The following is a 27,222-nucleotide window of genomic DNA, read 5'->3' on the forward strand; positions in this document are numbered from 1 at the left end:
GTGAACTCCATGTACTAGCAAATAATGGGCCTCATTCTCAAGAAACACTGTAATGACCATTGTTTGAATTAAATCATTAAATGTAATAACGCTTTTATGAACAGGGGCTCACCTGTATTCCTGATGATGGGTGATCTGATTGGTTGCTGTTCTGGCTGGACTCAGGTGAGATGCAATCTCTGTCTCCTAGGCTTCCCGTAACTCCACTAGAGCTCGGGGATGACCCAACTAAACCCTGCTGATCTCCAAACCCCTGTTCATCCTCTCCTCTCTCCCCATCTCCTTCTTCTAATACCACCGGCCCTAGAAGCAAAGCTTGTCTTCTCTTCCATTCTGCCCGTCTCTGTTGCAGTGTTAGCCTGGTCATCTCCTCTACACTTTCCCCAGGGCTGTGGTTTGCTCCACATAACGAATTGCTCACATTCTCCTCTCCTCTTTTAGTGACCTCAAACCTATTGCTTTTTCTGTACACTGGACTACTGCTGTTGAGACCTTCAAGTTTTTCTGACAAACTGAACTTCCCTTCCTCTTTCTTTGCCTGCTCTTTCCACTGTTGTCTAGATGTCCAACTGACCGGAGAATCATCCACACTCTGACCGATAAACAACCGCCTGGAGATCTCCACGCTTTCTGCGACGACATGGTCATCCCAGTCCTCCTCGTCCAGGAACCAGGGTTCCCCAGATGTCCACTCCTCTCCAGTGTACTGTGGAGGCTTGTGACGGTGTAAAGTGGGGCTGTCAGAGACTGGCAGGTCAACTCTGAGCTGGCGAGGATCTCGGAGTGGAGAACACACATCTGCTTTGGACAAACTTGGACGAAGAAGACGTGATGGAAGGGCCGCAGAATCAGGGTCTCCTTCCACTGGGACAGAGCAGAATGAATGACTGGCCAGGTCATCTCTTAAATCCGAGCTCTTAGTAGCTGGTGCTTCACGCACCCCGTTTGTCGTAGAATGGTCTTCATGCACAGGTATGTTCATCTTGACAGCTGAATGCTGCACTCGACTCTGCTGTAAGGTCTCATGCTGGATTTCTCTAGAAGGATACCCATAGTTTGTGCTGTTTAGATTAGACGAACCCCCGAAAACAACGGGAGGAGGAGAACTTCGGACCTCGTTGAAAATTGTTGACACCTTGGTGGCCTCTTCAGCAATTTTGCGGGCTATCTCAGGACTGTTCAGAGCTGAGGAGTTATTGCTTCCACTCAGCTGGTTCAAACAATGAGTGGGTGTGTTTGTGAGGCTGGTCCTTTGCTCTGACAGAGGCCTGCCTTCACCCCAGCTTCCCGAACTTTGACTGACTGGAGCAGAGCAGTCTTGCTTCGAAATGAGGTTCTGCTTGGGGCATCCTTGGGACTTGGAGGGGGATTTCTGCTGGTTGTTGTGCCCTATGTGGGATGAGAAAGCATCTGATGCTGGGCTTTTGTGGATACCACATGCAACTCCTACCCTGCCTGGGTCAGGATCATGGCAGTAGGCACTGCAGTTTGGCAATGGTGGACCTGCCCAAGACTGGCATCGTTCCCTTTGGCGTCGATGAAACTCTGGACTCCAGTCTGAGCAATGAGAAAACTTACACCTCAATTGGGGAGACCCAAATTCCTTCAGGACTCGCTGTGTTGCAGCTTGACCGATATGATTCAAAGTAGAACCCATGTGCTGGTGAAATGGACTATTATTGCAGGAAGATTCTGCAGGTCGTGGCCACACTGGATCACTATACCTCTTACGTGGGCAAGCCGCTGCCTCCTTTATTCCACCGGGACTATTACAAGGGCTCTCTACGGTTTTGATCTGGGCCTTTTCAATGTAGCTGAAAGTGACCACGGACCTCTGTCTGAGCTCTGGTTTAGAGTTCTTGTGATGGCTGCAGGTTTGACAAGGCGTTCCGGGACCAGATGTCTGTCCGGAGTATGACGAGTGTTTTAATTGTTTACTGTCAATGTTGTTGTTGAGGCCAGAGGGCACCTGTTGGAATGGTTCCTGTTGGGGAATGCTGCATCTTTGAGGGGAATCCAAAGAACTGTGTGAAGGCTGCAGTCTGAAGCTAACATTTGGTTTGAATGAGCTGCTGGGAGGTGCGGGAAACCCAGAGGCTGCCTGTGCTAATTTGGTCAAAGCCTCAACGGGACCATCTTGCTCCACTGTCGTCTCACAGGAACTACCTTTCCCATCATGCTCTGGTGAGGATCTTACCTCCACATACAAATGAAGAACTTTCCCTGTTTGAGACATGATGTCATAACAGTACAACACAAAGAGACACTGTGATGAAGACTGAAGAAGAGATGAACAGAATGAAACAGAGATACTTTTCCCGTTCTGGTCAGTTTGTGAATTCCTGTGACTTGTTTGTGAGTGTATTTTTAGTTCATGGAGTTGCCGTTCTTCAGAAACCCTCTCCTGCCAGACCCACTACTACAGACAGAGATGGCATGGACCATTGCACCTGACACAGTGAAGAAGGACAGACAATTAATACATTGCAATTGTTCAAATGCGACCTATACATTTTGTGAAGTTTTTTCCCTTGTCACAGTCACCTTTGGTTTGCTCAAGATTTTTAAGCTTTACATCTGAAGTCCATTAATGCATTATTTCTGTAAAGCTGCTTTTAAACAATTATATGAACAGAAATTACTTAAATATTCTGTATCACAGGTACATCACGGGTTGTGAGTGGCATTTTATGTTAACATTAATTGCTAAAACAGGGCCTGTAAGAACAACTAAAATTGCTCCAAGATCCAAAACTTGCAAAACAAAGCAATGTGGCAGAGAAGTACAGTACATTTCTCGGTCATGACATATCAGTAGAAATTCAATTATCCAGAAGCAGCAACCTGATTATATCAGCAGCGATCATCTGACTATTTTTTTTTTTTCACTGATGACATACTCTTCATACAGTTTGAGAAATGACAAATTGACCATCTGCATGAAGCGATGGTCTTATTTACTGCTTAGCAGAGAAATTAATCCCTAAAACCCTACATAGATTTACACAAAGATTTACATCATGCCCTAAACCTCAGTGACTCATACAGTAAACTCCCATTCAGGCCTTCAAATATTAGCAGTGTTTATATAGAAGAAAATACAGCTATACCTTCCCCTAAACCATGTACGGGAAATTTCAAATAAGTGAATGAATCGACATGAATTGTGCATATTTGCAGAATGCTATGACTGACAAATCAGAATCAAGTGCTCCATACATTTTCACACATACACCGGTAAAAATAAGCAACTGTGTATTATTTTGCTTAGAAATATGATTCTCTTCTAGAAAAGTGCTTCCTGCAGCCTCTGAGACGCCTGGTGATTGATTGAAGGATCTACACACAAATACACACACTAACATGCTCTTCTTAAAGTGCAGGCTCATGTCATTGACTTTGATGCGGCAGCACAAATGAAGGATAAATGAAAGCCGCTCTAATGTTAACAATCAATCAGTGAGATTCTCTAAAATGGCATGCATGCACACAACCTTATACTTTCTAAAATGAAAACCTCCACTGACACCATTTACTCCCAGAAAGGCTCTTTACAGGGAAGCCGGACTGTTACTGAATGTAAGCCCACACAACTGAAAGTAATGTAATTCTGCTGGCTCATTAAAAGTACATGCCTGGTATCTAGACCAGGTCAAGGATTTGCTGGTTAGCATGCCCCAGTTCCTAATTAAACAGAAGCTTTCAGGATTTTAAAAGGGTTTAAACAATGAAAAACTATAATGTAAAATGAAAATTAAATATTTAAGATTCTAAAATCTGTAATTTTTCTCTCACAATTCTGACTTTTTTCCTCACAATTGAAGTTGATATTTCACAATTTGAAATTTGTTTCTTGCAAATCTGAGAAAAATCATTCAGAATTGCAAGATATAAACAGAATTGGCAGATATGAACTCAGAATTCAGATTTTTCTTGCAATTCCGAGTTTATGTCTCACAATTCTAACTTTTTTTTTCCTCTGAATTCTGAGTTCACATCTCACAGTACTGATTTTTGTTAGTTTGTTTGTTCCTGCCACGGAATAAAAAGCATAAGGTAATTGTGACTTTTTATCTCACAATTCAGACTTTATATATATCTCACAATTCTGATTTTATGTTATGCAATTTCTACTTTTTTTCCCCCTCAAAATTGTGAGAAAAAAGGCAGACTTGTGTTCATGTGTTCATGAAAACTTTACCTTTTTTATTCTGTCGTGGAAACAGGCTTTCATGACATCCACTAAACTGCCAACACATTAGCAAACTTTACATCTGAGTACACATATTCTAGAAGTTGTAATGTTAATGTTTGGGGAAAAAGGTGTTCATATGTGCATTTGATTTGAGCGAACAGAACAATTGCTCACTCAAATATAAGGAAACTAACCTATCTGTATAAATGCAGTCAACGTTAAAAATTCTCGTCTTTTTTGGAGATGCCATGAAATGGAAGTAACTAATGTCAGATGCATTTTAATTTTTTTGGGTTAACTATTGGTTTAACTGTTTAAGCAATTTTTTCAATTTCATAATTTAATATTAAATTGTAGACCTGATTAATATTAATGAGATAAGCAAATCAATTGCAGCCTCCATCATCAAAATGTGCATCTCTATATCAAAACACATGTGTACAAGCAATCAACAAACACACACACAAACACACACAAATACAAAAACACACACACACACACACACACACACACACACAAGCCTGTGTCGATTCTTACTGTATACAGTAACTCTGCTCACAATAACATCCCTCTCTCCTTTACTCATTTTCTCCCTGGACTTTCTCTCTCCAAAAATACTCAGAGACTCATTCGTCTGCACTGCAGGAGAATTACAGGCCATCTCAGCTAATTCACTGAATACCATCTGCGCCGTGGGGGCCATTTAAACAGACACCTTCACACCTTTATCAGCAGCTCACTTACTCTGTCCATTATAACCCTCCTCATTAAAGGCCTCATTAAATATCACAGTCTGCTGCACTTTTTTTTATTGTCCAAAATACCTTGTGCAGTCTATTTGAAAAATATAAAAGGTAAATGCATGTTGACAGGCTTCGTGAGATTCACATTTGAGTTCACCATAACAACAGAACCACCTGTAACACAAACACTTTATATAACAGAGGAAAGAAAGAATGAGACACTTCAAGAGCCGTAACGGCCCCCCTCGGGTATCAGCGGTCCCCGGGTGTCTGTTCTGCATGTTTACAGGCACAATCACAGTCTCATTAAACAGTGTCACAGAAACCTTCTCTAACGTCAGCAGGCACAGAGTCAGATCTGTGCTAATATTAGCCTCTGCATGACTATCTGACCAGCGTCCTGAGATTCTGCTTCAGAGGACAGCCAGCTGACTATTTTCAAGACAACATGATATCAACAATGAAAAATGTATAGCATTCACTTTCTTGAAGACTCAAAATTGGACTTTTGTCTGCTATAAAAAAGAGGATTTTTCAAGGTTGTAAATTAAAGAGATTATTAGAGTATGAATAAAAAGTATATAAAAATAAATAAATATAAAAAATACAATAAAAAAAGAATATAGTTTTTGCCAATATACAAACAAAAAAAATAACAGGCTACCAACTTTCACACACACACACACACACACACACACACACACACACACACACACACATATATGTGTGTGTGTGTGTACATATTCCACACGTTGAATTAAAGATGTTTTTATATATAAAACACTGAACTGGCATTATTGGCCTCTCATACTTAAATTTAAAACTACGATACTGGATTATGTCTATTTCAGTGTTTTTGAAATTTCATGCTTAAATCAATATTATTTGGCATTTCTTTGAAATTAATTGTCAAATTTGCTAGCAATTTCTGAGTGAAAACTGCTTCTATTTTTTTTTAGGTGTAAAATTTACTTTAAAACAATTTTCACTCTACAAAATTGCTACAAAAGTTCAAAAATAATAAAAAAGAACACACTGAATTAGACGGACAATTTTTAAGTAGAAAGACTTTTTTCATATAAAATATAGTATTAAATAGAATTTTTCTCCTTGTTGTTAAATTCTTATAAAACATAACCGATAATCTTTGATTTATTCACAACTTCAAATTGCTTGTTTTAAAGTGTAACAGATAAGTCTCAAAACTCCATAATAATCAGTAATTTAACCCATAATTTACAGTTGGTTTATTTCCAAATTCAAGAAATAATTTTTACAAGGTCAATTATATGCTAAAAATGGACAGAACACAATTTTAGAAGATAGGTATGAGTGTAAGAAAATGACAGAATTGCTATTTATCTGTGAACTAGTCTGTTAAAGATTTCAAAAGTATGCAAATTCTCTCTCTCTCTAATAAGTGAGGAAAACTGCCCATGAGAATGACAACCAGAACAAAAGACGGCGAACACAACATCAAGACAGCCACAACAGCAAAGCTCCTTCTGATCAAACTGATCCACGTGGATTTAACATCTCTCAGTGGACTGATGCATACATTTGCCCTGAATTATAAAGACGTCGTTGTGTCGAGCACAGAGAGGTGAAAGCCGTAGCCATAGAGACGGCCTCCTGTTGAACAGCTCCATCTGAATGAACGCCATCTCTCTCCCTCTCCCCTTCTCTTCCTGTCTGTTACTCGTTCACTTTCTCACGACACTTCAAATAATTCACACTTCAAATAATTCACACCGGTTCCTGTCCAGAGGCACACCTGTCATTCTGACAGAAAACAAGTTTCTGAAGCAGGCTGCTCAATGTCAAATGCTTTCTGTGAAAAGGACAGGTCTCTACAGGTAATGTGTAGGAGTTTAACTTTAACTAGATCCCATATTTTACATTCAACATCAAGTAGAGATCTAAAACAGTATCATAATCGAAAAGGAAAGTAAATGCCATTACTTGAAAACACTTACATGTAAAATTATTACCATGAAATGCATAAAAAAATCTTAACACATGTAACAAAATCATAATTTAAGCTGTAAAAGACTGTAAAAATGCTACATTAAAAACCTGTTAATTAGTTAATTTCCTATATACAGTGAAAAACTGTAATAGACATATTGGGACATTTTACATATGCTACACATGCTACATTATATAATAATATAAATATAATATATAAATATAATGTAAAATAATGTTACGTTTACAGTTTTTGGAAGAGAAAAAGAACTTGATGTACTATAATAAAACTATAATAAATTTAAGACTAAAAGTTAACTTAAAAAATTCATAAAAACTATATAGACAATAATATATACTAAAAAAAAAAATTACAAAAACACTCAAAATTACTAAAACGAACAAAAATTTAAATTAAAACAGAAAATATAAAAATAAAATTGGATTCAGTTTATTAATAAAAACTATAAAAGTACTTAAATGATACTAAATTAAGAGATGATATAGATGTCAAATGTTGTTACTGCATTTTTAACAGTACATTTCTGGCAACCACAGTGTAAATGTCATACTTTTTTTTTTAATCAGTGCAGCAGAGCTGAAAAGAAATGGTGACAGATGCTGAATTATTAACTTTCCCTTAAACTGACACTTACAATGACATTTAAAGTCTCATTATTTAGTAAATAAACACAAATAGGCTCATAATAACACATCAACAACACCTTCTCTGGAGAAGGGGAAAGTGTGCGTGGGATGGTTGAGCCCTCATATCATAAATGTGCTGTGACTTGTCCTCATTCCTGAAATGTATTCAGAAAAGATTGATCAACAGCAGCTGTCATATTCTCCACGAACAGAGAGACCAAAAAAACAACAACACAAAAAAACAGAGAAATCTACTAACCACTCATACACAAAACAAACAAACCCCCACAACACCTGAAAAAAAACTATTTATAAAACTACTATTTTTATTCTTTCTGCACAACAGCACAATATGGTGCAGGATGAGTTTCACACAGAAGTAAAAAAAAAAAAAAAAAAAAAAAAAAAAAAAAAAAAAAAAAAAACGTAGGTTTAGGGACATTTCAATTCTCAACCTTAGGAATGAGCAATAGAATATTATTATTAAAACATCAATAATAATAATAATAATAATAATAATAATAATAATAATAATATTAATAATAATAATAATAATAATAATAATAATAATATTAAATGTACATAATATGTATAAAATGTATATATATATTATATATATATATATATATATATATATATATATATATACTGTGTATATATACTGTGTATATATACTGTGTATATATATATAAAATTTGTATGACATAAAACATATTTTAAATATTAATAATAAATATTTAATACTTATCCGAAGGCACAACTCCAAGCAATAAATAGTTAATTAGCATTACTGTAAGCCAATTATTATCAATCAATCAAACGATTATATGGATGTTTAGAGGTTTGCGTTGTAATTTTACAACACCTTTGAAAGTGGCTCATGCAATCAGAATTTGGATCGATCTTTGCTATTTAATAAGCTATAATGAATCATTCCATTGCCACTTTCACCACTACTTCTGTGCTGTCATAAAGACATACGAGTCAGGCGATAGAGGTGACTTTCAGTCTTCCACATTATACCTCTGCTAATCATTAGAATAATACCAAAGATCAGAAACCTCGTCTGTCTGTCTGAAATGATCTGTGACCAACAATACGTTTACAAGCACATACATTACTTTTCAAACATGCGACATGACTTCCATCACGTCTGTAATGCAATAATATGTGACATTGCATGACAAAGTTTAGAACATAAGCGTCAGGAGTTTGTTCAAATCCCCTACGCTAAGCATGAGTCATAGTAATAGTGAAGTAATAGTGTACGCTTTAGCAAACACAACCAAAGGAGCCAAAAATAGCATGTGCTGATGTGGTCCAATGTGTCTTATTATCCCCTCTCTCTCTCTCTCTCTCTCTCTCTCTCTCTCACACACACACACACAGAGTTCCTACAGACATACTTTCTCCTCCTCTTAACAGGATTTATCAGCTTCAGTCTGTGAAACACAAACACACCTGCAGTCGTGAGCCCAGGCCTTCCATTAACACGGCTAATCAGAGACCTTCAGGGAGCGCATGAACCTTTCTACACCTACAGATCTGTATAACTGGGTAATTCTCATGAAAACATGTCCAGGCCTCTGTGTTCCTTAAAAAAAAAATAAAAAAAATAAAAAACCATGAAAAATTGTCTTTTGCATAAAAAAGTTAATTTTTAGGAACATCAGAATTGCTTTGTGAAAGTACTGGCACGACAATTATACACATTTGCCCTAAATAATCAATGTATCCATTTTATTAGTGTTTAATTATTTATTTATTTCAGTTTTCCTTAATGGGGATTCTTATTAGAATCTCAATGATTTTTGTTAAAATATTTAAATCATCTTAAATTAAATTACAAATATTTAAAGCACAAACAATACTATGATATACAAATTATATATAAATAAATATATAAGTTTACTGTTCAAAAGTTTGGGGTTACATTTTTTTTTTTTTCAGCAAATGTTGCATTAAATTTATCAAAGATTACTAACAATATTTTTTAAAATACTATGAAAATATGTATGTAATTGCAAATATATGCTTTTGAACTTTCTAGAAACCTAAAAAAAAAATAATAAAAAAAAAAATAAAATAAAGAAACACCACATGGTCAGAAATGTTTCTTGGGCAGCAAATCATCATATTAGAATGATTTCTGAAGATGATGTGACACTGAAGACTGCAGTAATGATGCTGAAAATACAGCTTTGATCACAGAAATAAATGACATTTTAAAATATATTCACATAAAATAATATTTATTTGAAATTGTAATAATATAATGCAATGTAATGTAATGTAATGTAATATGCCAAATATAGCCTCTTATTTCTTTGTGTTAATTTTGAGGTGAACTTTGACCTGGACATGTTCATGGCAGGTTTCGGCTCACTCAGCTCTCTTGGGTTCACACATAAAGCACTACATCACAACATATTAAATAAACTTTATCTCTCTGAGGATTTTAGAGTCTAATGGTGAGAGAAAATTATAAATCGTTCCAAAACAGAAAATAACCAAAAACATGACCTTCCTTTAGACAGCATTACACAGACCTTAAATCTATCACTTTTCCAATGTTGTGAACTCACACACACTCAAACAACATTACTGTAATTCAGTCCTCATGATGCACCTAATCACTTCAAGTCTTCAACCATCATCTGCACAAATGAACACAATTATCCACTTAGCTGGACGACAAAGGCCATTTCCACACAAACCCTTTGAATTCGGGATGAGAATCCATGAGTTTTTGATCATACGGTTGATGTTAGTGTCTGGTTGCCCTTAATACAATCTCAGACTTTGTATTAAATAACATTCAGGATGAATCACATTTCAAACTCAAGAGATGGAGTCTGAATTGAATTAGAGCTGGTCAGACAGCATGATTTTCATGGTACAAGCTCACTAATGTTCTCAGACCAACTTAAGACATACACATGCATGCAAAGGGCATGGATTCAGTTAAGTATATCTTGAGATGAGGTCACTAGGTGGACTGAAAACACCAACAAGCTGAGTGCAAGTCAACTGATTAGAATGCAAATGCAGATTACAGTGGTCAGGGCATCATTAGTTTGCTCTCATGACATGCACAGCGAATGCATTTCAGAACTGAATTACAGTTAACATGCAAAGCACTGATTAATGTGATTTAGAGACAGATGGAGAGAGTGGGAGAACGACAGGAGCGTGTGAAAGGAAACGTATGAAAGGGTGCAAAGAAGAAAGAGACTGTAGGAAGCAGAAAGCATGAGTGGGCAGCAGGTGGAGAGATGAAAGAGTTTCTCACTGATTCTCGGCCTGAATATTCTGAATATTCAGTTAATCTGCATATTTCAAAAGAAAGAAATTCTGAATGATGCACAAATGGATGAAAAGTGAAGAAATTAATACTACCCTTTCAAAAGTTTGGAGTCACCAAAAATAAATTAAAAAATTAATAATGCTCAAAAATTATAAATTTATAATATCAAAAACAAAGTAAATATATATTGTTAAATGTAATTTAATCCTGTGATCAAAGCTGAATTTTATATATCTATATATATATATATATATATATATATATATATATATATATATATATATATATATATATATATATATATATATTAAATCACATGATCCTTCAGAAACCATTCTAATATGCTGATTTTCTGCATTGTCACATGATCCTTCAGAAACCATTCTAATATGCTGATTTTCTGCTCAAGAAACTTTTCTGGTTATTATCAATGATAAAACAGTTGTGCCGCTGAATATTTTTGTGGAATCTGTGGTTTTTAGGATTATTTGATGAATAGAAAGCTCAATAGAACAGCATTTATATGCAGAAATCTTTTGTAGCATTTAAAATGTCTTTTCTGTCACTTTTTACCAATTTAATGCTTCTTTGCTGAAAAAAAGTATTAATTTCAAAAAAAAAAAAAAAAACATCTTTTGAACAGAAGTCTAAATCAATATACAGAAAAGTGAAAGAACCATAATAGCAAACATTTTGCAATTCACTGCACGCTTATCTGTTCATTTTTAATAACTGAAATGTGTCATTTTGGGGCCACATCACTAAAAGAAAATTGCAAAAATATTACCTATTCAAACAGGCTTCCCAATCACTCATTCCGTCTTGCAATTCAGATAGTTTTGGTGTGCCAGGCTGCTCAAACAAATAAAACCAACTATTTGAATGTGCCACAATGTTTATATTTTTTATAAAAATTGCACAATTCAGATTTAAGGACATTCGTGAAAGATAATGACTTGATTAAAGTACTGCGTCAAAGTACTAGCAATCCATCAGTGTGGATTTCCAGTATTTCCAGAAGATAATAGTGGGGAAAAAAAATGTGCATCACAATACACAGATAAAGATATTTCATCAGCTGCATTTTAGCACACAAACCTCTTTTACATCTGAAATGAAGCCAAAACTTAGCTCAAAGAGCTAAAAGATACAAAACATGATAAGCATGTTGTGATAAAAAGGAGCAAATTTGACAATGTCGGTTTTACAGGTCAAATAGAACAAATAGTGAGAGATTTCATCAATCCAGGATAACATCTCTCTTTCTGCATGCTCTCTGAAATCCTCTGTGCAACATCAGCAGATGAAGACAAAACATCAGAGCTGACGCTCAGACAGACAACACAAGACATGACTCATAATTTCATCCATCTGATAGCCTGTTTAGCTCTTTATCTATTTACTTTCTCGCTTCATCTCTCGCTGCACCAAAGGACGTGCCATTTGTATCCCGAATGGTCGCGGCACCTGCAGCTTTGTGTCAGACACTATAATTCATCATCCTTAAGGAGTCACACGTCTCTCTCAGGACAGCATCTGCTGTAACCGCCGAAACCAGACAGAGAGAAACACGGCTCTTTCAACAGGGACTGAACGATTGAATGAAACCTAACAGCTTTTAACAGCACTAATGATACACCACTGTATTGGCCGGGCTGATTAATCAGCCAATTTCCTAGACAATTTGAGGTTATCGCATCAGCTGTTAACCGAGCTGCTTTGACCGATTAACAGAAGTGTTTGTTTCTCCTAATGCCAATTTCGAAATATATACCAGCAGTCTTACCAGTGAATAAAAACCACTTTTTTTTTTAGTGCATTTTAAGTGAATATTGAGTAACATACTATTCCAAATGGTGTGCAAGTCTCAGTTGTCCTCTTTATGTTTTGTTATATTGCCATTATATCTTATTGTTCAGAGCAGACACGGATTTAATCCCAATACAATTTAAAGGACGTGTTCACCCAAAAATTACAATTTGCTGAAAATGTACTCACCCTCAGGCATTGCATCAGTGTCTCAGCAATGGATGCTCTGCAGTGAATGGGTGCCGTCAGATTGAGACTCCAAACAGCTGATAAAAACATCACAATAATCCACAACCAATACACAGCACTCCAGTCCATCACACAACACCATGAGAAGTGAAAATGTGTGTGTTTGTAAGACACAAATCTATTATTAATTTGTTTTTAACTTCAAACCGTTGCTACCGGCTAAAACACAAGTCTATAATCCTGTTGTTCTTGTTACATCAAAATCCACCCACGTAATTGTTTAGAGCTGTTTTGGCTTGTAAACGGTGCCTGATCTGTGCAGATTTCTCTCCTAAATCAGACCAGAACACTTTTCACTGGAGGAAGCGCTCCGTTATTGTGGATTATGGATTGTATTTTAGCTGGAAGCAACAGCTTGAAGTTAAAACGTCTTAATAATGTTTCTTACAAACACGCAGCTTTTGTCTTCTCCAGATGTTAATTGATGGACTGGAGTGCTGTGGATTATTGTGATGCTTTTATAAAGAGTTTGGACTCATTCTGACGGCACCCATTCACTGCAGAGCATCCATTGGGAAGCAAGTTATGCAATGCTAAATTTCTCCAAATTTGATGAATAAACAAGAGGGAACTAAAACTTGAATTCATTTGCCATAGTTATTGCCAGATAATCTCAAAAGAGATAAATATTGGCTAATTAACCAGCCTAGTTAATATACCACAGTACATTAGTGGAAATAGTGCAAAATTCTTGGTTCCAGCTTTTTTGTACATTTTCTCATTATTAAGCTGTATTCTGCATTTATCTGCACTGTAGCAGTCGCATCCATTAAAACAACACCAACACACTTCACCTCTCAACGAGCATACAAAAACAAACCGCTGATATCATAAAAACTTGTGTAGGGTTTCATATCAAAACACAAGCAGCAAATCAGAAAGGAGAAAAGAACAACTTCTAGACGTCTAAATCAGCACTGAACCACATCACATCATTGAGATTAATACAGATGCAGAGAGCATCAGAGTGACCTCAGTGTCCTAGAATGATCAACTGGTTGATTCCAATGAAGAACTTACAAAATGATTGCACTGTTGAAAGATAAAACCCCCAAAATATACATATTCCGGTTTTATTTGAGCATTTAAAGGTCGCCTTTCCGGTGTCCTTTAGGACAAGGAATCTCAGGCCACATCTCGTGGAAATCAACACTGATCCAGCATGTGTTTGCATAAGATATTCTCCCGTGACTGACTGCAGTGTTTCTGCACGCAACAGCATGCCAATGCATCAGGACATCAGCTCCATATAAAAGTCAGCAGACACGCATGAAACAGGAGAAACTCTTACCGGAGGCTCAGGTGGCTGTATGGATGGAGGAATGCGGGTGTGCTGCTGGTGTGTTACTGCAGTCCGCATGCACTCAGCAGCAGCAGCATCATCATCTTCATCATCCTCATGAGGCTCAGTCTGGGTTTGTCTGGACAGTCCTGCTGGCGGTGCTGAAGTGGACAGCTCCTCGACTCTGTCTCGGTTTCGTGTTTTACGGGGGAATGAGAAGGACAGCAGAGAACTGAGTGAGTCTAACTAACAGAGTAAGACATCAGCCCCGCCGGTGAGTGCACGAGCTGTATTCCCAATCACGCTTTACCATACTACTCCTACTAGTAGTGCAGCACGCACGGAGAATGGAAAGTGCTGCTGTTAGTTGTTACATTTGGTTGTTATTCCTCCAGGGGGCGCGCGGTGGCTCATAAAGATGACTGCATTCGAATTTAATTCAAAATTGTTAGAGACATTTGTATATTAAAAAGTATATTCGTTTAAATATATTTACTTTTAAAGCATATTAGCAGAGATGATTATTGCAATTCATTATAATTATCCTCATAAAATTGATTACGAAAAAAAGTTCTAGTAATCAAAATTGACTGTGATTGGTCCGTCTAGAGTAGCGCTGGGAAAAGTAACACGTACCACGTGACACCGCTGTCTTTCCTCTCCTCAAATCAAGAGTTACAAGTTACAGAAACATACAAATTAAATAATAAACACTAAGATAAGACCACTTTAAAGAGAAAAATACTAATGTATAAATAGAAATAGAAAAAACACATATAATTATAATAATAATAATAATAAAAACGGTAGCCTAGAGAGAGAGAAAAATAGGAGAAAAGAGAGGAATAGGCCTACCACTGATACTATTTTTAAAAAAATCATTTTTTTTTTCGTTTACAGAAACTACATCTGTACAATTCTTTATCTTCTTAATACTCTTAATAAATACTGCAAACTAAGGTGTATAATTAGTATTTTGTGGGTTAAAACTTTCAAACTGCATTCAAATAGAAATTAAAATAATATGCCTACAAGACAAGAGAAAATCCGGTCAAATAAAATCATCAAAACATAAATAGCTTTCTCCAACCCTTTGAATAAAAACAATTATTAATAATCATGAGTCCCTGGCCAATTAGAGAACGTCTGGTCCGTTAAGCCCCGCCCATTTTCAGACCTGTTTCATGCTGCATTCTCCCTGCTCGCGCTCTTTCTGTGTAGTATGCAGTATGCAGTGCGTTAGTGTTCCAGTACAGACGCAGCGCGCATGCTCAGTGCTCGGGTGCTGAAATTACTGACAGGTGTGACGAGTTTTTCAGGTCGAGTCTCAGGAGACAAACAAACCCCAAACAACCGCCGTGATCCTGAATTAATAAAGCGAGTCTATCAAAATACAGTACGTTTACTAGTGTTATCACACTACAAGTGATTTGTTTCTGATTTATATCGAACTGCAGAGAAACACACACGGTTTTTTTTCTTTAAGGAGAAAGACATGTTTTACCTTAAATATACAGAATGTAGGCACAAATAAATATGACAAAATCTTGTTATACTTTTTTTTTCAGTGTATATTAACTTTTTTTTTCTATAGCTCTTTTTTGTGGAGATTTTAGAAATGAAAAGGAAAAAAAAGAAAAAGATTGCAAACAGTAGTTGTAGTGATTTTTACGTAAAAAAAAATCCCACTTACATGCTATTTATACAGAAGTGATGATGCATTTACTCCTTTAGTATGATTATGAATTTGACAAGACACTTTCAATGTCAGTTTTTATTTTATTCATACGTTTGCTATCTTTTTTAATATTTAAATCAGCCTTTTTATTTTCTATCTGTCTCAACACACACTGCTTGTAAAAGTGCTGAGAAAAAAAAGTTAGCTGCCTTTCAGATGATGCATATTAATCAAATCTGACAAGTTTAACAATCCAGAACCAGTTTGAGTTTCAGGGATCAACAGGCACAATAAAGCTATATGACTAATAATTGAGTAATTCAGGTCATTAAGACACCACCTTCCCTTTATTCATGTGGGGAGTACAAGTTAATCGAGAACAAAGCTCCTTTTCTTGCACCAGGAGCAGCATTTGAACTTGTGCAGGACTTCATGTCCTAAAATAAAAAAATCCCATGCTTTATAGAACCGGTGTTTGTAAATCAAAGAACATTTCAACTTGCATGCATCCATCCGAAATCATAGGCTACACTGCCCTCTACTGGTTAACAGCATGATGAAGTTAAAAAGTAAAAAAAAAAAAAAAATAAATAAAAAACCTTCATGCTCTTTTAAAGAAACAGTTCACCCGATAATGAAAATTTGCTGCAAATCTACTCTCCTTCAGTCTGTCCAATAGTTTGTTTCTTCATGGGATCAGATTTGGAGAAATTTAGCATTACATCGCTTACCAATGGCTTCTCTGCAGTGAATGGGTGCCGTCAGAATGAGAGTCCAAATAGCTGATAAAAACCTCACAATAATCCACACCACTCCAGTCCAACAATAAACGTCTTCTGAAGCAGAAAGCTGTGTTTGTAAGACAATTTTTACTTCAAACCAGTGCTTCCAGCTGAATAGAGTCCATAATGCATAACAACACTTCCTCCATTGTAAAAGTCATCTTGTCTGAATCAGGAGAGAAATCTGCGCTGATCAAGCACTATGAAGAAACACATTCATCTAAAACTTGAGGGTGAGTAAATTTCCAGCAAATGTTCATTTTTGGGTGAACTATTGCATTACAACAAACTTGCCATGTGATCCAAGACCAAATAATAATATTTCAAAGAATAGTATTGCATAAGACTTTATACTCTTTCAGCAATTTGCATAAAACATTTTATGCACTTAATTTACAACCACACAATTACAGAATTATACAAAACCAAAACATTAAAGCACAGTGCATGTGCAAAAATCATATACCATTGTAATATTAAAATGTTGAGTAATTATCCAAAAAAAAAAAAAAAGAAGAAAAAAAAGATAAAACTGCCCTGTTACAGTATCTTGACACTCTTTGAAATACTCATAAAGCAAGAAATATAATCCTCCAGGATTTAAAATAAGCACATACAGTCCTGGCCACAATTTATAATAATTTATAATCAGTTCTGTAAATTTAGGTTGAAGCATTATGAATGCGACATATAGAGAAACCCCAGCAAAAAGTCCAATTTGATAGCAATATTAAATATACCATAAGATCAGTCTTATTTAAACAATGATGCAATCCTGTGAAGTAAATCAGAACCCATTCTGATTTTCCAGCTTCAATATTTTTCAATGTGCGTATGAATCAATATCCATACAAACCACATGTAAATATGAATCTATAGTGTTTAGTTTCTAAACATAACAATGCCATTCTTTTCTATTATCAGGTTAATGGGGATAAAATCAACACAGAGCTCTAAATATACCAGTTTGCTTCTATAAAAGATGACTTGATTGCTCTCTGGATGATTTGTCAAATGAAGCTGAGAGAAAATCTGATGGTCCAGTAAAGCTGAAGGACTGTACTGTTCAGATGTACTGAAAAAAGTGCAAATATTTCTGTATTTCATGAGTGCAAAATGATACAGCATTTGGTTCCTGCATGAAAACAGAGAGCTGCTTCAATAAATAATATATTTTCACCAACGTCCTTCTAATGATGATCATAAGTTCCATTAACAATGGGACCAGATTTGATCGAGTCCTCATTCTGAAAGCCTGCAGCGTGGTGTCACACCAAAGAAAGTTTCTTTTTAAATGCTAAAATACACTAAAACAATCAAGCGCTTGAAATGTGGATTCATGGTTGTGTCTTCTGGTGTAAAAGTGTTTCAGAAGTCAGCCTTCCAGAGAAAGATTGTGGACGAGAGAGGACCTATGAAACAAAACAAACATTTCACACAAGCTATGAAATTGTTTTTGGGATGAATTGCAACATGGGGGTAGTTTTGGTTTCGTTTTGATCTGGTACCTGAAGAAAGGTCCAGATGTTGTGCTAAATCTGCAGGTTAATGAACGGAGCGAAGCCCACCACGTCCTGCAGCAGCACTAGCGCCCTCTGCAGGGGAGGCTCCACATCGATCTCCACGTTGCGCCGGCGCAGGACGCCCAGACTGGACTCGGTTACGTTGTGACAGTGGTTCACTTTGAGAGACTGCAGTTTGGGGCAGTACTCTGCTAACGTCCTAAATACACAAATAAACAAGAGTTAATAAAAAGCTTGGTTTGCAGTAAATGCTGCTCCGTGTAAACTCATATCTATAATTGTTCGGAGTTTAGGTCACTTATAATGTGAATTTGGGAACCCAAACGTTATACTAAATGGGCTGTTGTCAACAAAAGAGAAGCTTTAATCTCCGTTTGCATTTTTTAATTTAAATAAAAGCTTGATGGTTTAACATTCGAGAATTAAGAAATTAATACAGTCATAAATCCTAGTATTTTAATTTTATAGTTGTACTGTAATATGAAACTAATGTTATATTATTTTACACTTTATCTTACAGTGAAATATTACAAAAGCAATATTTCTTTAATATTTTAACTAATCAATAATAATATTAAATAAATAGTAACAACAGTATTAAATCATTTAATAATAATAATCATATTTTTTATTGTATAGCCATTGTTTTTTCTTACATGTTAAATTTATATTATTTTACAGTAAAGTATTAATAGCAATATTTTTATAATTTAATATTTCCATGAAATAATAATAATAAATACACAATAAGTAAAAAAATTATAGTTGTACTGTAATATAAAATTAATGTTATATTATGTTATACTTTATTTTACAGAGAAATATTACAAAAGCAACATTTTTTTAATATTTTCATTTATCAATAATAATAAATAGTAACAACAGTACTAACATTTTAAATCAGTGAATAATAATAATAAAAAATACTAATATTTTTTCATTTTAGTCACTGAATTTAATATTTCTATGTAATAATAATAATAAATACACAAATAATAATAGTAATAATAACACTAAATAAAAATAAGCAATAACAAGAAATAATTAATATTAGCACTAAATAACATTTAGCATTTTTAGCACTTTAGTAATAATAGTAACAACAACGATAATATTTATTTATATTATTATCATTATTACTATATTAGTATAATAAACAACATGCATTTTGTATGATCCCTCTTATTTTGGTAAAATAATTAACATTTTGCAGATACTGCAAAGTGTATGTAAAAATTTAACCACAACTGTATGTGTATAATCACAAAAATGTTCAAGCCAGCTAATTTTTTTCCACCATAATCAGATATGAGTTTTAAAACGGCTAGCTACACCTTATCAACACACGCCGCACCTGATGGCCTCGTTCCTCACTCGCAGGCACCCCGTGAGGTCCAGCCTCTCCAGCTCTCTGCACTTTTTGGCCACCTCCTCCACTGCTGTGTCCGTGATGTTGGCGTTAAAACAGCCACGGAGAGCGAGCGCAGCGCCGGCCACTTCCCCGCCAGGTAGCACACGGCCTCGTCCTTCAGCTGTCTGCAGGCGGTGACGTCCAGCGAGCGCAGGTCCGAGCAGTGATCGGCCAGGCTGCGCAGAGCCAGACTGTCCACCCCACTCACAGTGCGCCAGGATCAGGTGCTGCAGCCGCGGGCAGCTCAGAGAGACACGGCCACCAGCGCGTGACGGCTCAGGTGAACGCAGCCGTGCATGTCCACGCGCAGCAGGTGCTGGTTCTGACCAACCACGGGCAGCAGCTCTTTGTCCGTGATCCAATCGGAGCAGTTGGTGACGCAGAGGTGGTGAAGAACTTGATTGTGGCGAAGCATTGAGCCAAAAAGGCTTCTTTAGGAATGTGAGGCCCTGTCTGAGGAGAAACACAGGAACGAAAGTATGCGAGTTTGATGAAATTATCTGCCCAATATTTCAGCAGCGTTAGATCTGAACGGTGGAACAATATAAAACAAACGGATACACACATTATTACATGTCTACCAAAAGTTTATGTAATGAAGCTGAAAACTCAGCTTTGCATCACAGGAATAAATTCCATTTTACAATATTTTTAAATAGTTATTTTAAATAGTAAAAATCCACATTATTACATTTTTTACTGTATTTTTCATCAAATTAATGCAGCCTTAGTAAACAGAAGAGAATTTAAAAAAAAATAATAATTTAAATCTTACCAGCCTCGAACTTTTGAACAATAGTGTATATTACATTATATTACTTATAAAATATATATTTTTAATTTCCACAAATTTCAAATATATACAAATTAGAGATACAGCAATATAAAATTCTGCCACTACACACTATAATTATTTTGATAACCAATAAATAGCCTATATTATAATTCTAAAGTATTTTCTATAATTAAACTAAAAAATAACAGTAAAAAAATAAAATCAATAGTTTTAAATGTTGTTTTAAAAAGTTAATTTAGGTATCAACATTATGATGTAATATGCAAAATCCATATTAATTTTAAGTGTTTTTAACTTAATGTTTTTAAAGACTTTAAATGTCCATCATAAACGGTTAATGATAAATTTAAAAAAAATAATATCATCCAATAAAATACACACTACATTTCAAAAAGTTTGGGGTCAGTAAGCTTTTTTATTTATTTATTTTTTCAGCAAGGAGACATTAAATTGATCAAAAGTAACAGTAAAACATTTACAACATAACTGCACAATTTATAATTCATAGGAAAACATCACAGGAAGAAATTACATTTTAAAAATATATTCAAATGCAAAGACAACGGTTGTAATAATATTTCACATAGATTTTCACATAAACATTAAACAAAATATTTCTGACCTAAACGTTTTGTATGGTATTGCGTAATACAACCCTAATACAAATATATATAAAGTTTGTTTGAGAAAGCAGGGAGCGCTTCAAACAGATTTATACACACCAAGAATACGTTTCATCTGAAGTTTCATCAATTCGAACAGCTGAGTCTTTACTCATTTTCAAAAAACATCTTTTTCGCCTGCACTTAACCAACTAATACTAGTACTTACCTTTTCTTTTTCTCTTGTCTATCATATTCAAAAAAAAAAAAAAAAAAAAAAAAAATTTGATTGTTTCTACGTTCTCATTTGTAAGTCGCTTTGGATAAAAGCTCCGCTAAATGATTAAATGTAAATGTAAAATGAAAGTAAATACTATAGATGCAAAAGTGTTTTTCCTCACCTGTGCGGGGTCAAACTTCCGGCAGTTGGCCAGATACACCTGGACGAGAGAAAGAAAGCTCTTGCTGACGCACTGGGGGGGGGGGGGGGGTAAGCTGACCAGGTGACGCAGCGGCAGGCTAACAGAACACGTGTGTAACTAACACATCCTCCCACGGCAGGGCCAGCAGTTGACACCTGTCACAAAACCCAACACCTCAATCACAAATCTGCTCAGCGCGTGGATCCTCTGCAGTGAATGGGGGCCTTCAGAATGAGAGACCAAACAGCTGATAAAAAACCATAACAAAAGCTGTGTGTGTTCGTAAGAAACAAATCCCAGCATTAAGAACGTTTTAACTTCAAACTGGTCCACAATCCATAACAACGTTTCCTCCAGTAAAAAAGTGGTCTGGCTTGAATCAGGAGAGAAATTTGCACAGATCAAGTACCGTTTGAAGCCAAAACAGCTCTAAACAAATATATGGATGGATTTTGAACTGGAGATGGACTTTCACTGGAAGAAGCGTTATTATGGACTCGTATTTTAGTTACAAAAATCTTAATGATGGATTTGTTTCTTACAAACATGCAGCTTTTCTCTTCACAAGATGTTAACCGATGGACTGGACTCATCTGTTTGGACTCTCATTCTGACGGCACCCATTCACTGCATTGGGTCCATTGGTTAGCTCCATTGGTTAGCTTCGCAAGTGATGGAAATGCTACATTTCTCCAAATCTGTTTTCCATTAAGAAAAAAAAAATCTCATCTACATATTGGAAGGCTTGGTGGGTGAGTAAACTGTCAGCAAATTTTAATTTTTAGGTGAACTATTCCTTTAACACGCGTGCACACAAAACAACACAGCAATTGTCTCATGGATACACTGCTATAAAACTAGTTTTAAACATGCATATGCACCCCACTAAAATCACAGAAAATCAGTGTTTATATGGACAGCACAGACAGATAATAAAACAACTCTTTTTACTGCTGGCTTGCATGCATTGACTGGATGGATCGCTGAATGCAAACGTCTGTTTATGTGCGTGCAAGTCAAAGAAACGCGCGTGCTTTTCCGAATCCGTGCACAAATGCCTGCATCTCTCTTTATGAAATATACCTGTGGCTTTGGCTTTGCGTGCGTTCATCAGGTTTTTGATCCATGCTGATACTGTCCTGCGATCCCCGCACATTATTTATCATGATTGGTAAACAGCTGACCGGCTCATCCGGGTTCTGCTGCCACGGATGCAACAAAACGTCGGTGACTCACTGCTGCCAACTAACAACCTGGAAGAAGAAGTTGTGCATAGAAATATAAGTTTGGATACACGTCTAGACAGACAGACAAATAACAGATAGATAGACAGACACGTAAGAACGACAGACAGGCATATTGTGTAGGTAGCCTGTGTGTGATAAATAGATACCAACAAACAGGTCTTCAGATATCTAGATGAGATGATTTTAGGGTGACCATACATCCTCTTTTTCTCTAAATTGCCGAAAATGTCCGGATTTTGTCCTTGTTTTCATGTTGTTTTCATTCTTGCTGAAGGTAATGACTGATGCATGTGCTTTTTTTTTTTTTACCTTAAGCAAATGCACAGAATGTTTTCCATTATTTACGTGGCACATGTAATTTCTAGATTAAACAGAAACAAACCTGATTCATCAGCTGCTTTGCTGGAGCGCTACTGTTGACCAATGACACAATCACATAACCAGACCACTGAAATGAGGAAACTCACATGACCATCAGGTCAGCATACGTTTGCAAACGTGGGACAAAAAAATGACCGGCTCCAAAAACAATAGAGTCATCCATGCAGAACCTCTGCTGAGCCAAGAGATACAGAAGAGTGAACGAAACACAGCCAAGAGCCACAGACAGTCACTCTGACGCACAAGAACACAAAAACTGAGGATTTACAGCAAATATGGCTGTAAATTCAGTTTATGATTTCATCATGGAGACCCTGGAGAGAAAGGCCGCTCCACTCGGCATCTTCAGAGGAAAAGTTCTTCTCATTGTGAATGTGGCAACCTTCTGAGGGTCCACCACTGAAGAGGTAACTGTAGGAGATTTGATCTTTTTCCATTTATTTTCAACAAAAGTTTAATGTGGTGTAACCATTGATTAAAAGAACTTATTGTTTTATATATATATATATATATATATATATATATATATATATATATTTTGTAAATAAGAAATACATTTTTTAAATAATATGTTAATAATCTGTACAGTATCACAAGAATGAATGCACTCATGGGATATGTATGGAGGCCTGAACTTCATTGTGCTTGGATTTCCCCTGCAATCAGTTTGGCCTGCAGGCACCTGGTAAGACCCGTCATATCATTTACTGGTTCAGTGTCATACAAACAGATGACAGAGTCCATAGAATCTAGGATTGTACGGTATATTTATTAAATAAGGCAGACTGGGGCCAGTTGTCACACAAAGGAAGCGGTCACATCTGTATGATGGTTTGAACACTAGTTATAAAAACCTTATTTTTATTTTATTGTCTCCAAATACACTACTATTATTTATTTATTTTAAGAAATAGATACTTTTATTCAGCAAGGATGAATTTAATTGCATTATACATTTCTATTTCAAATAAATTAAACTTTCTATTCATCAAAGAGTCCTAGAAATAAATAAAAAAAAAAAAAAAAAAAAAAAAAAGAAACAAATAAATAAATAAGTCACAGTTCCACGAAACTATGAAGTAGCACAATGGTTTCAACATTGATAATAACCAGAATTTTTTCTTAAGCAGCAAATCAGAATATAAGAATGATTTCTGAAGGATCACGTGACACTGAAGACTGGAGTAATGATGCTGAAAATACAGCTTTGCATCACAGGAATAAATTACATTTTACAATATATACACATGGAAAATAGTTATTTAAAATTGTAATAATATTTCACAATATTATGGTTTTTACTGTATTTTTGATTAATTAAATGCAGCCTTGGTGAGCAGAGGAGACTTCTTAAAATATATATATATATATATATTAGGAAATCTTACCAGACCCCAAACGTCTGTCCAGTGGAGTACATTCTGAGTTTACTTCTGAGCAATTACTTTAAAACTTTGAAGATCATCTGTAACATTTTTTCACTATACTCTTCCCCAGAGGAGAACCATGAAACGCTGAATATTTTGCAGTATGTGAGACCAGGACGAGGTTTCCTCCCAAAGTCCCCCCATCTTCAGCAGGATTGAGGTCAACGGCTCTGATGAACATCCTCTATACGCCTACCTGAAGGTACTAACACTCTCACCTCACAGATCAGAACTTTATAATTTGGATTTTTTTTTTTTAAAATGCACTTTTCTTCCCCCAAGACTCTCATTTTAAATGCATAAATTGTGAATGTAGATTTACTGTAACACAATTTCCGTTTAAGTCAGTTTGAATTCAGTTCTAGCAAAGGAAAATCAGCTGGATACCATGACCTTGTTCTCTTCTAGGAAACTCTGCCGTTTTGGTCAACCCAGTCATTGGAGACATCAGGAAGCTATACTGGTCTCCCATTAAGGCCAATGACATTGCCGATGGAACTTCGAGAAGTTTCTCATCACCGCAGACGGAGTTCCTTACAAAAGGTAACAAATTCAGGGTAAAATAAATAAAAAGAATAAAAAGAAGAAGTATGGAGTCACCCTACATTAATATATGGGCACTGAGTGCCACGTTTGATTGACCAATCAGAATCAAGTATTTCACAGAGCGATGTAATAAATGAAAACAATTAGCATCTGTAATTCTGTTGAATTGGTGTTTTAGGTATGATCCTCATTGTCCATTTGAAGAGGTGGGAGCGGGACATTGCAACACTTCTGCAGGGAAGACATTTATCCTAACACACATTCATAAGCAGATTGAGATTCTTCCTCTTTCCTAGATCCAATCAGATTCAGTCAGTCTGTCAGGGTTCTGACGTTTTAAAGTCAATGAGTAAATCTCACGAAACCCTGCCATGAAAATGTCTCAAAAATATTTCACTTCAAAGTCAGTTGAAAAAAAATAAGGAGAGATATATATATATATATATATATATATATATATATATATATTATATATATATATATAATATATATATATATATATATATATATATCTATATATTATAGGATCATTATTACTTCTCAGTTCTGACATAATTTTCATTTAAAACCAATTAAGAACATTTCCCCCCAAATTGTTGTAATTTCAAAATAATTTAATATTATTTAAATTGTAAATGAATTTATACACTCTGATTTTATATGTTATATTTATCCTGATTTTATAATAATAATAAATATTTGCCAGAATGTGTGTAATTGTCATAAAAATAAATTGCACAAAATTTTTAATAGTCCTTAAATTGGCTTCATTTTCTTTCTAAAAATATAATTAACTTTTCTTTGTATGTTGTTATTTCAAAATAAATTATATATATTAAAATTGTAAAGAATTTATGCATCGTGGTACTATTGTTTTATAGTTATGTTGATTGTAATTTAAAAAATAAAATATTTGGGCAGAAGGAATGTGTGTGTAATTGTCATGAAAATAAATTAAACAAACAGTTAGGATTTTTTAAATTTAATTAAATTAATTTTGATTGTAATTCCAAAATAATTATATATTATTTACATAAAAAAACTTAACAAATACGATTGTGATATTATTTGTTATATTACTGCTTTATTTAATTAACAATAATGATAATAACCCTATGGAATCCGAATATGTGCAGTTGTCATGAATATATATTTTTTTAATGAATAGTCCCTAAAATAGGCTTAATTTTCCTTTTTAAAAATTATAATTATTTTTTTTCTTTTGAAGTTTGGGGTGAAATATTACTTGATTATTATGCATTTATTAGATTGTTTCATGAGGATTCATCTCATCCCTCCACAGTCAGACTTAATTGGATGAATTCAGAGCAGAATTCCAGAATTCTAAACCTCTCAGAGTTCCATCTCTTTCAGCTGCATTATGGGTCTACAGGAAGGCTTTAGATTGGATTCTGGACCAGTCTGCACGTTTTTTTTTCTAAAGCATTTTTTCTTCTTTTCAGTGCGGCGGTACAGTGACTATCCTCAGGAAATGCCGTCGGCAAGCTGAGCTGGCATCTGATGGGGAAGAGTGGATCTGATCTTTAGTGCATTCGCTCAGATCTCCTCCTGACCCAAGACGCATCTCTGAGACCAGAGACCCGCAGACACTGTTACTGTGATAACTGCAGGAACAGTAAAATGTATTTAACTCCAGAGGTGTTCCGCTGATTTATTTTGGATGCTGAAACTCATTCATTGTCAAAGTACCACAAAAAAGTTTAAATGTGGAACTAGAAATAAATTAATTAAGCTGAAAACCTTGTGCCATAGCCCAACATGAAGAAAACATAATATATTTAAGCTGAAAACTGTCCAATAGCCAATAAGAAACCAAATAAATAAAAGAAAAGAAAAATTAAAGATAAGATTAAATGAAAGCAACAGAAGTTCCTCGAAAGGACGAAAGAAAGAAAAAAGTAAAAAACAAAAAAAACACCTAAAATATGGCTTGTAATAATAAATAAATAAATAAATAATAATAATAATAATAATAATAATTATTATTATTATTTGCCCAGGTATTATTATTATTATTATTATTATTTTATGTTTCCCGGTGAGATGTTTTCATCCACAGACCCAGCATTAAATTTCGCGCTGACATCTTCACATTTCTAGCATGGAATGAATGGAATGTATGAATGAATGATAATAAAGTAGACATTTTTTTTTTTTTTTTTTTAAATAGGGTACCGCCTCCCCC

At 35.3% G+C, this 27,222-nt stretch overlaps 1 protein-coding gene and 2 pseudogenes across 2 annotated transcripts in view; 1 reads left to right on the forward strand and 2 right to left on the reverse strand.

Annotated features, from left to right (window-relative positions):
* Positions 1–14,720, reverse strand: part of LOC109100309 — a 35,222-nt gene extending 20,502 nt beyond the window's left edge. Inside the window, exons 1-2 of one of the 2 annotated variants that reach the window (XM_042768095.1) lie at positions 14,211–14,720; positions 113–2,450 (exon numbers count right to left, since the gene is read on the reverse strand). In XM_042768095.1, the coding sequence (XP_042624029.1) occupies positions 113–2,236 (2,124 nt within the window). In that variant the 5' untranslated portion in view covers positions 2,237–2,450; positions 14,211–14,720. The remainder of the gene's footprint in view (positions 1–112; positions 2,451–14,210) is intronic. The other variant, XM_042768096.1, reaches the window with a different exon arrangement.
* A 2,331-nt stretch (positions 14,721–17,051) lies between these two features.
* Positions 17,052–22,649, reverse strand: LOC109100273 (annotated as a pseudogene).
* A 996-nt stretch (positions 22,650–23,645) lies between these two features.
* On the forward strand, positions 23,646–25,271 carry LOC122147064 (annotated as a pseudogene).
* Positions 25,272–27,222: the final 1,951 nt, after the last annotated feature.

Source organism: Cyprinus carpio, chromosome A12 (assembly GCF_018340385.1).
Source record: "Cyprinus carpio isolate SPL01 chromosome A12, ASM1834038v1, whole genome shotgun sequence".
Classification (NCBI taxonomy): domain Eukaryota; kingdom Metazoa; phylum Chordata; class Actinopteri; order Cypriniformes; family Cyprinidae; genus Cyprinus; species Cyprinus carpio.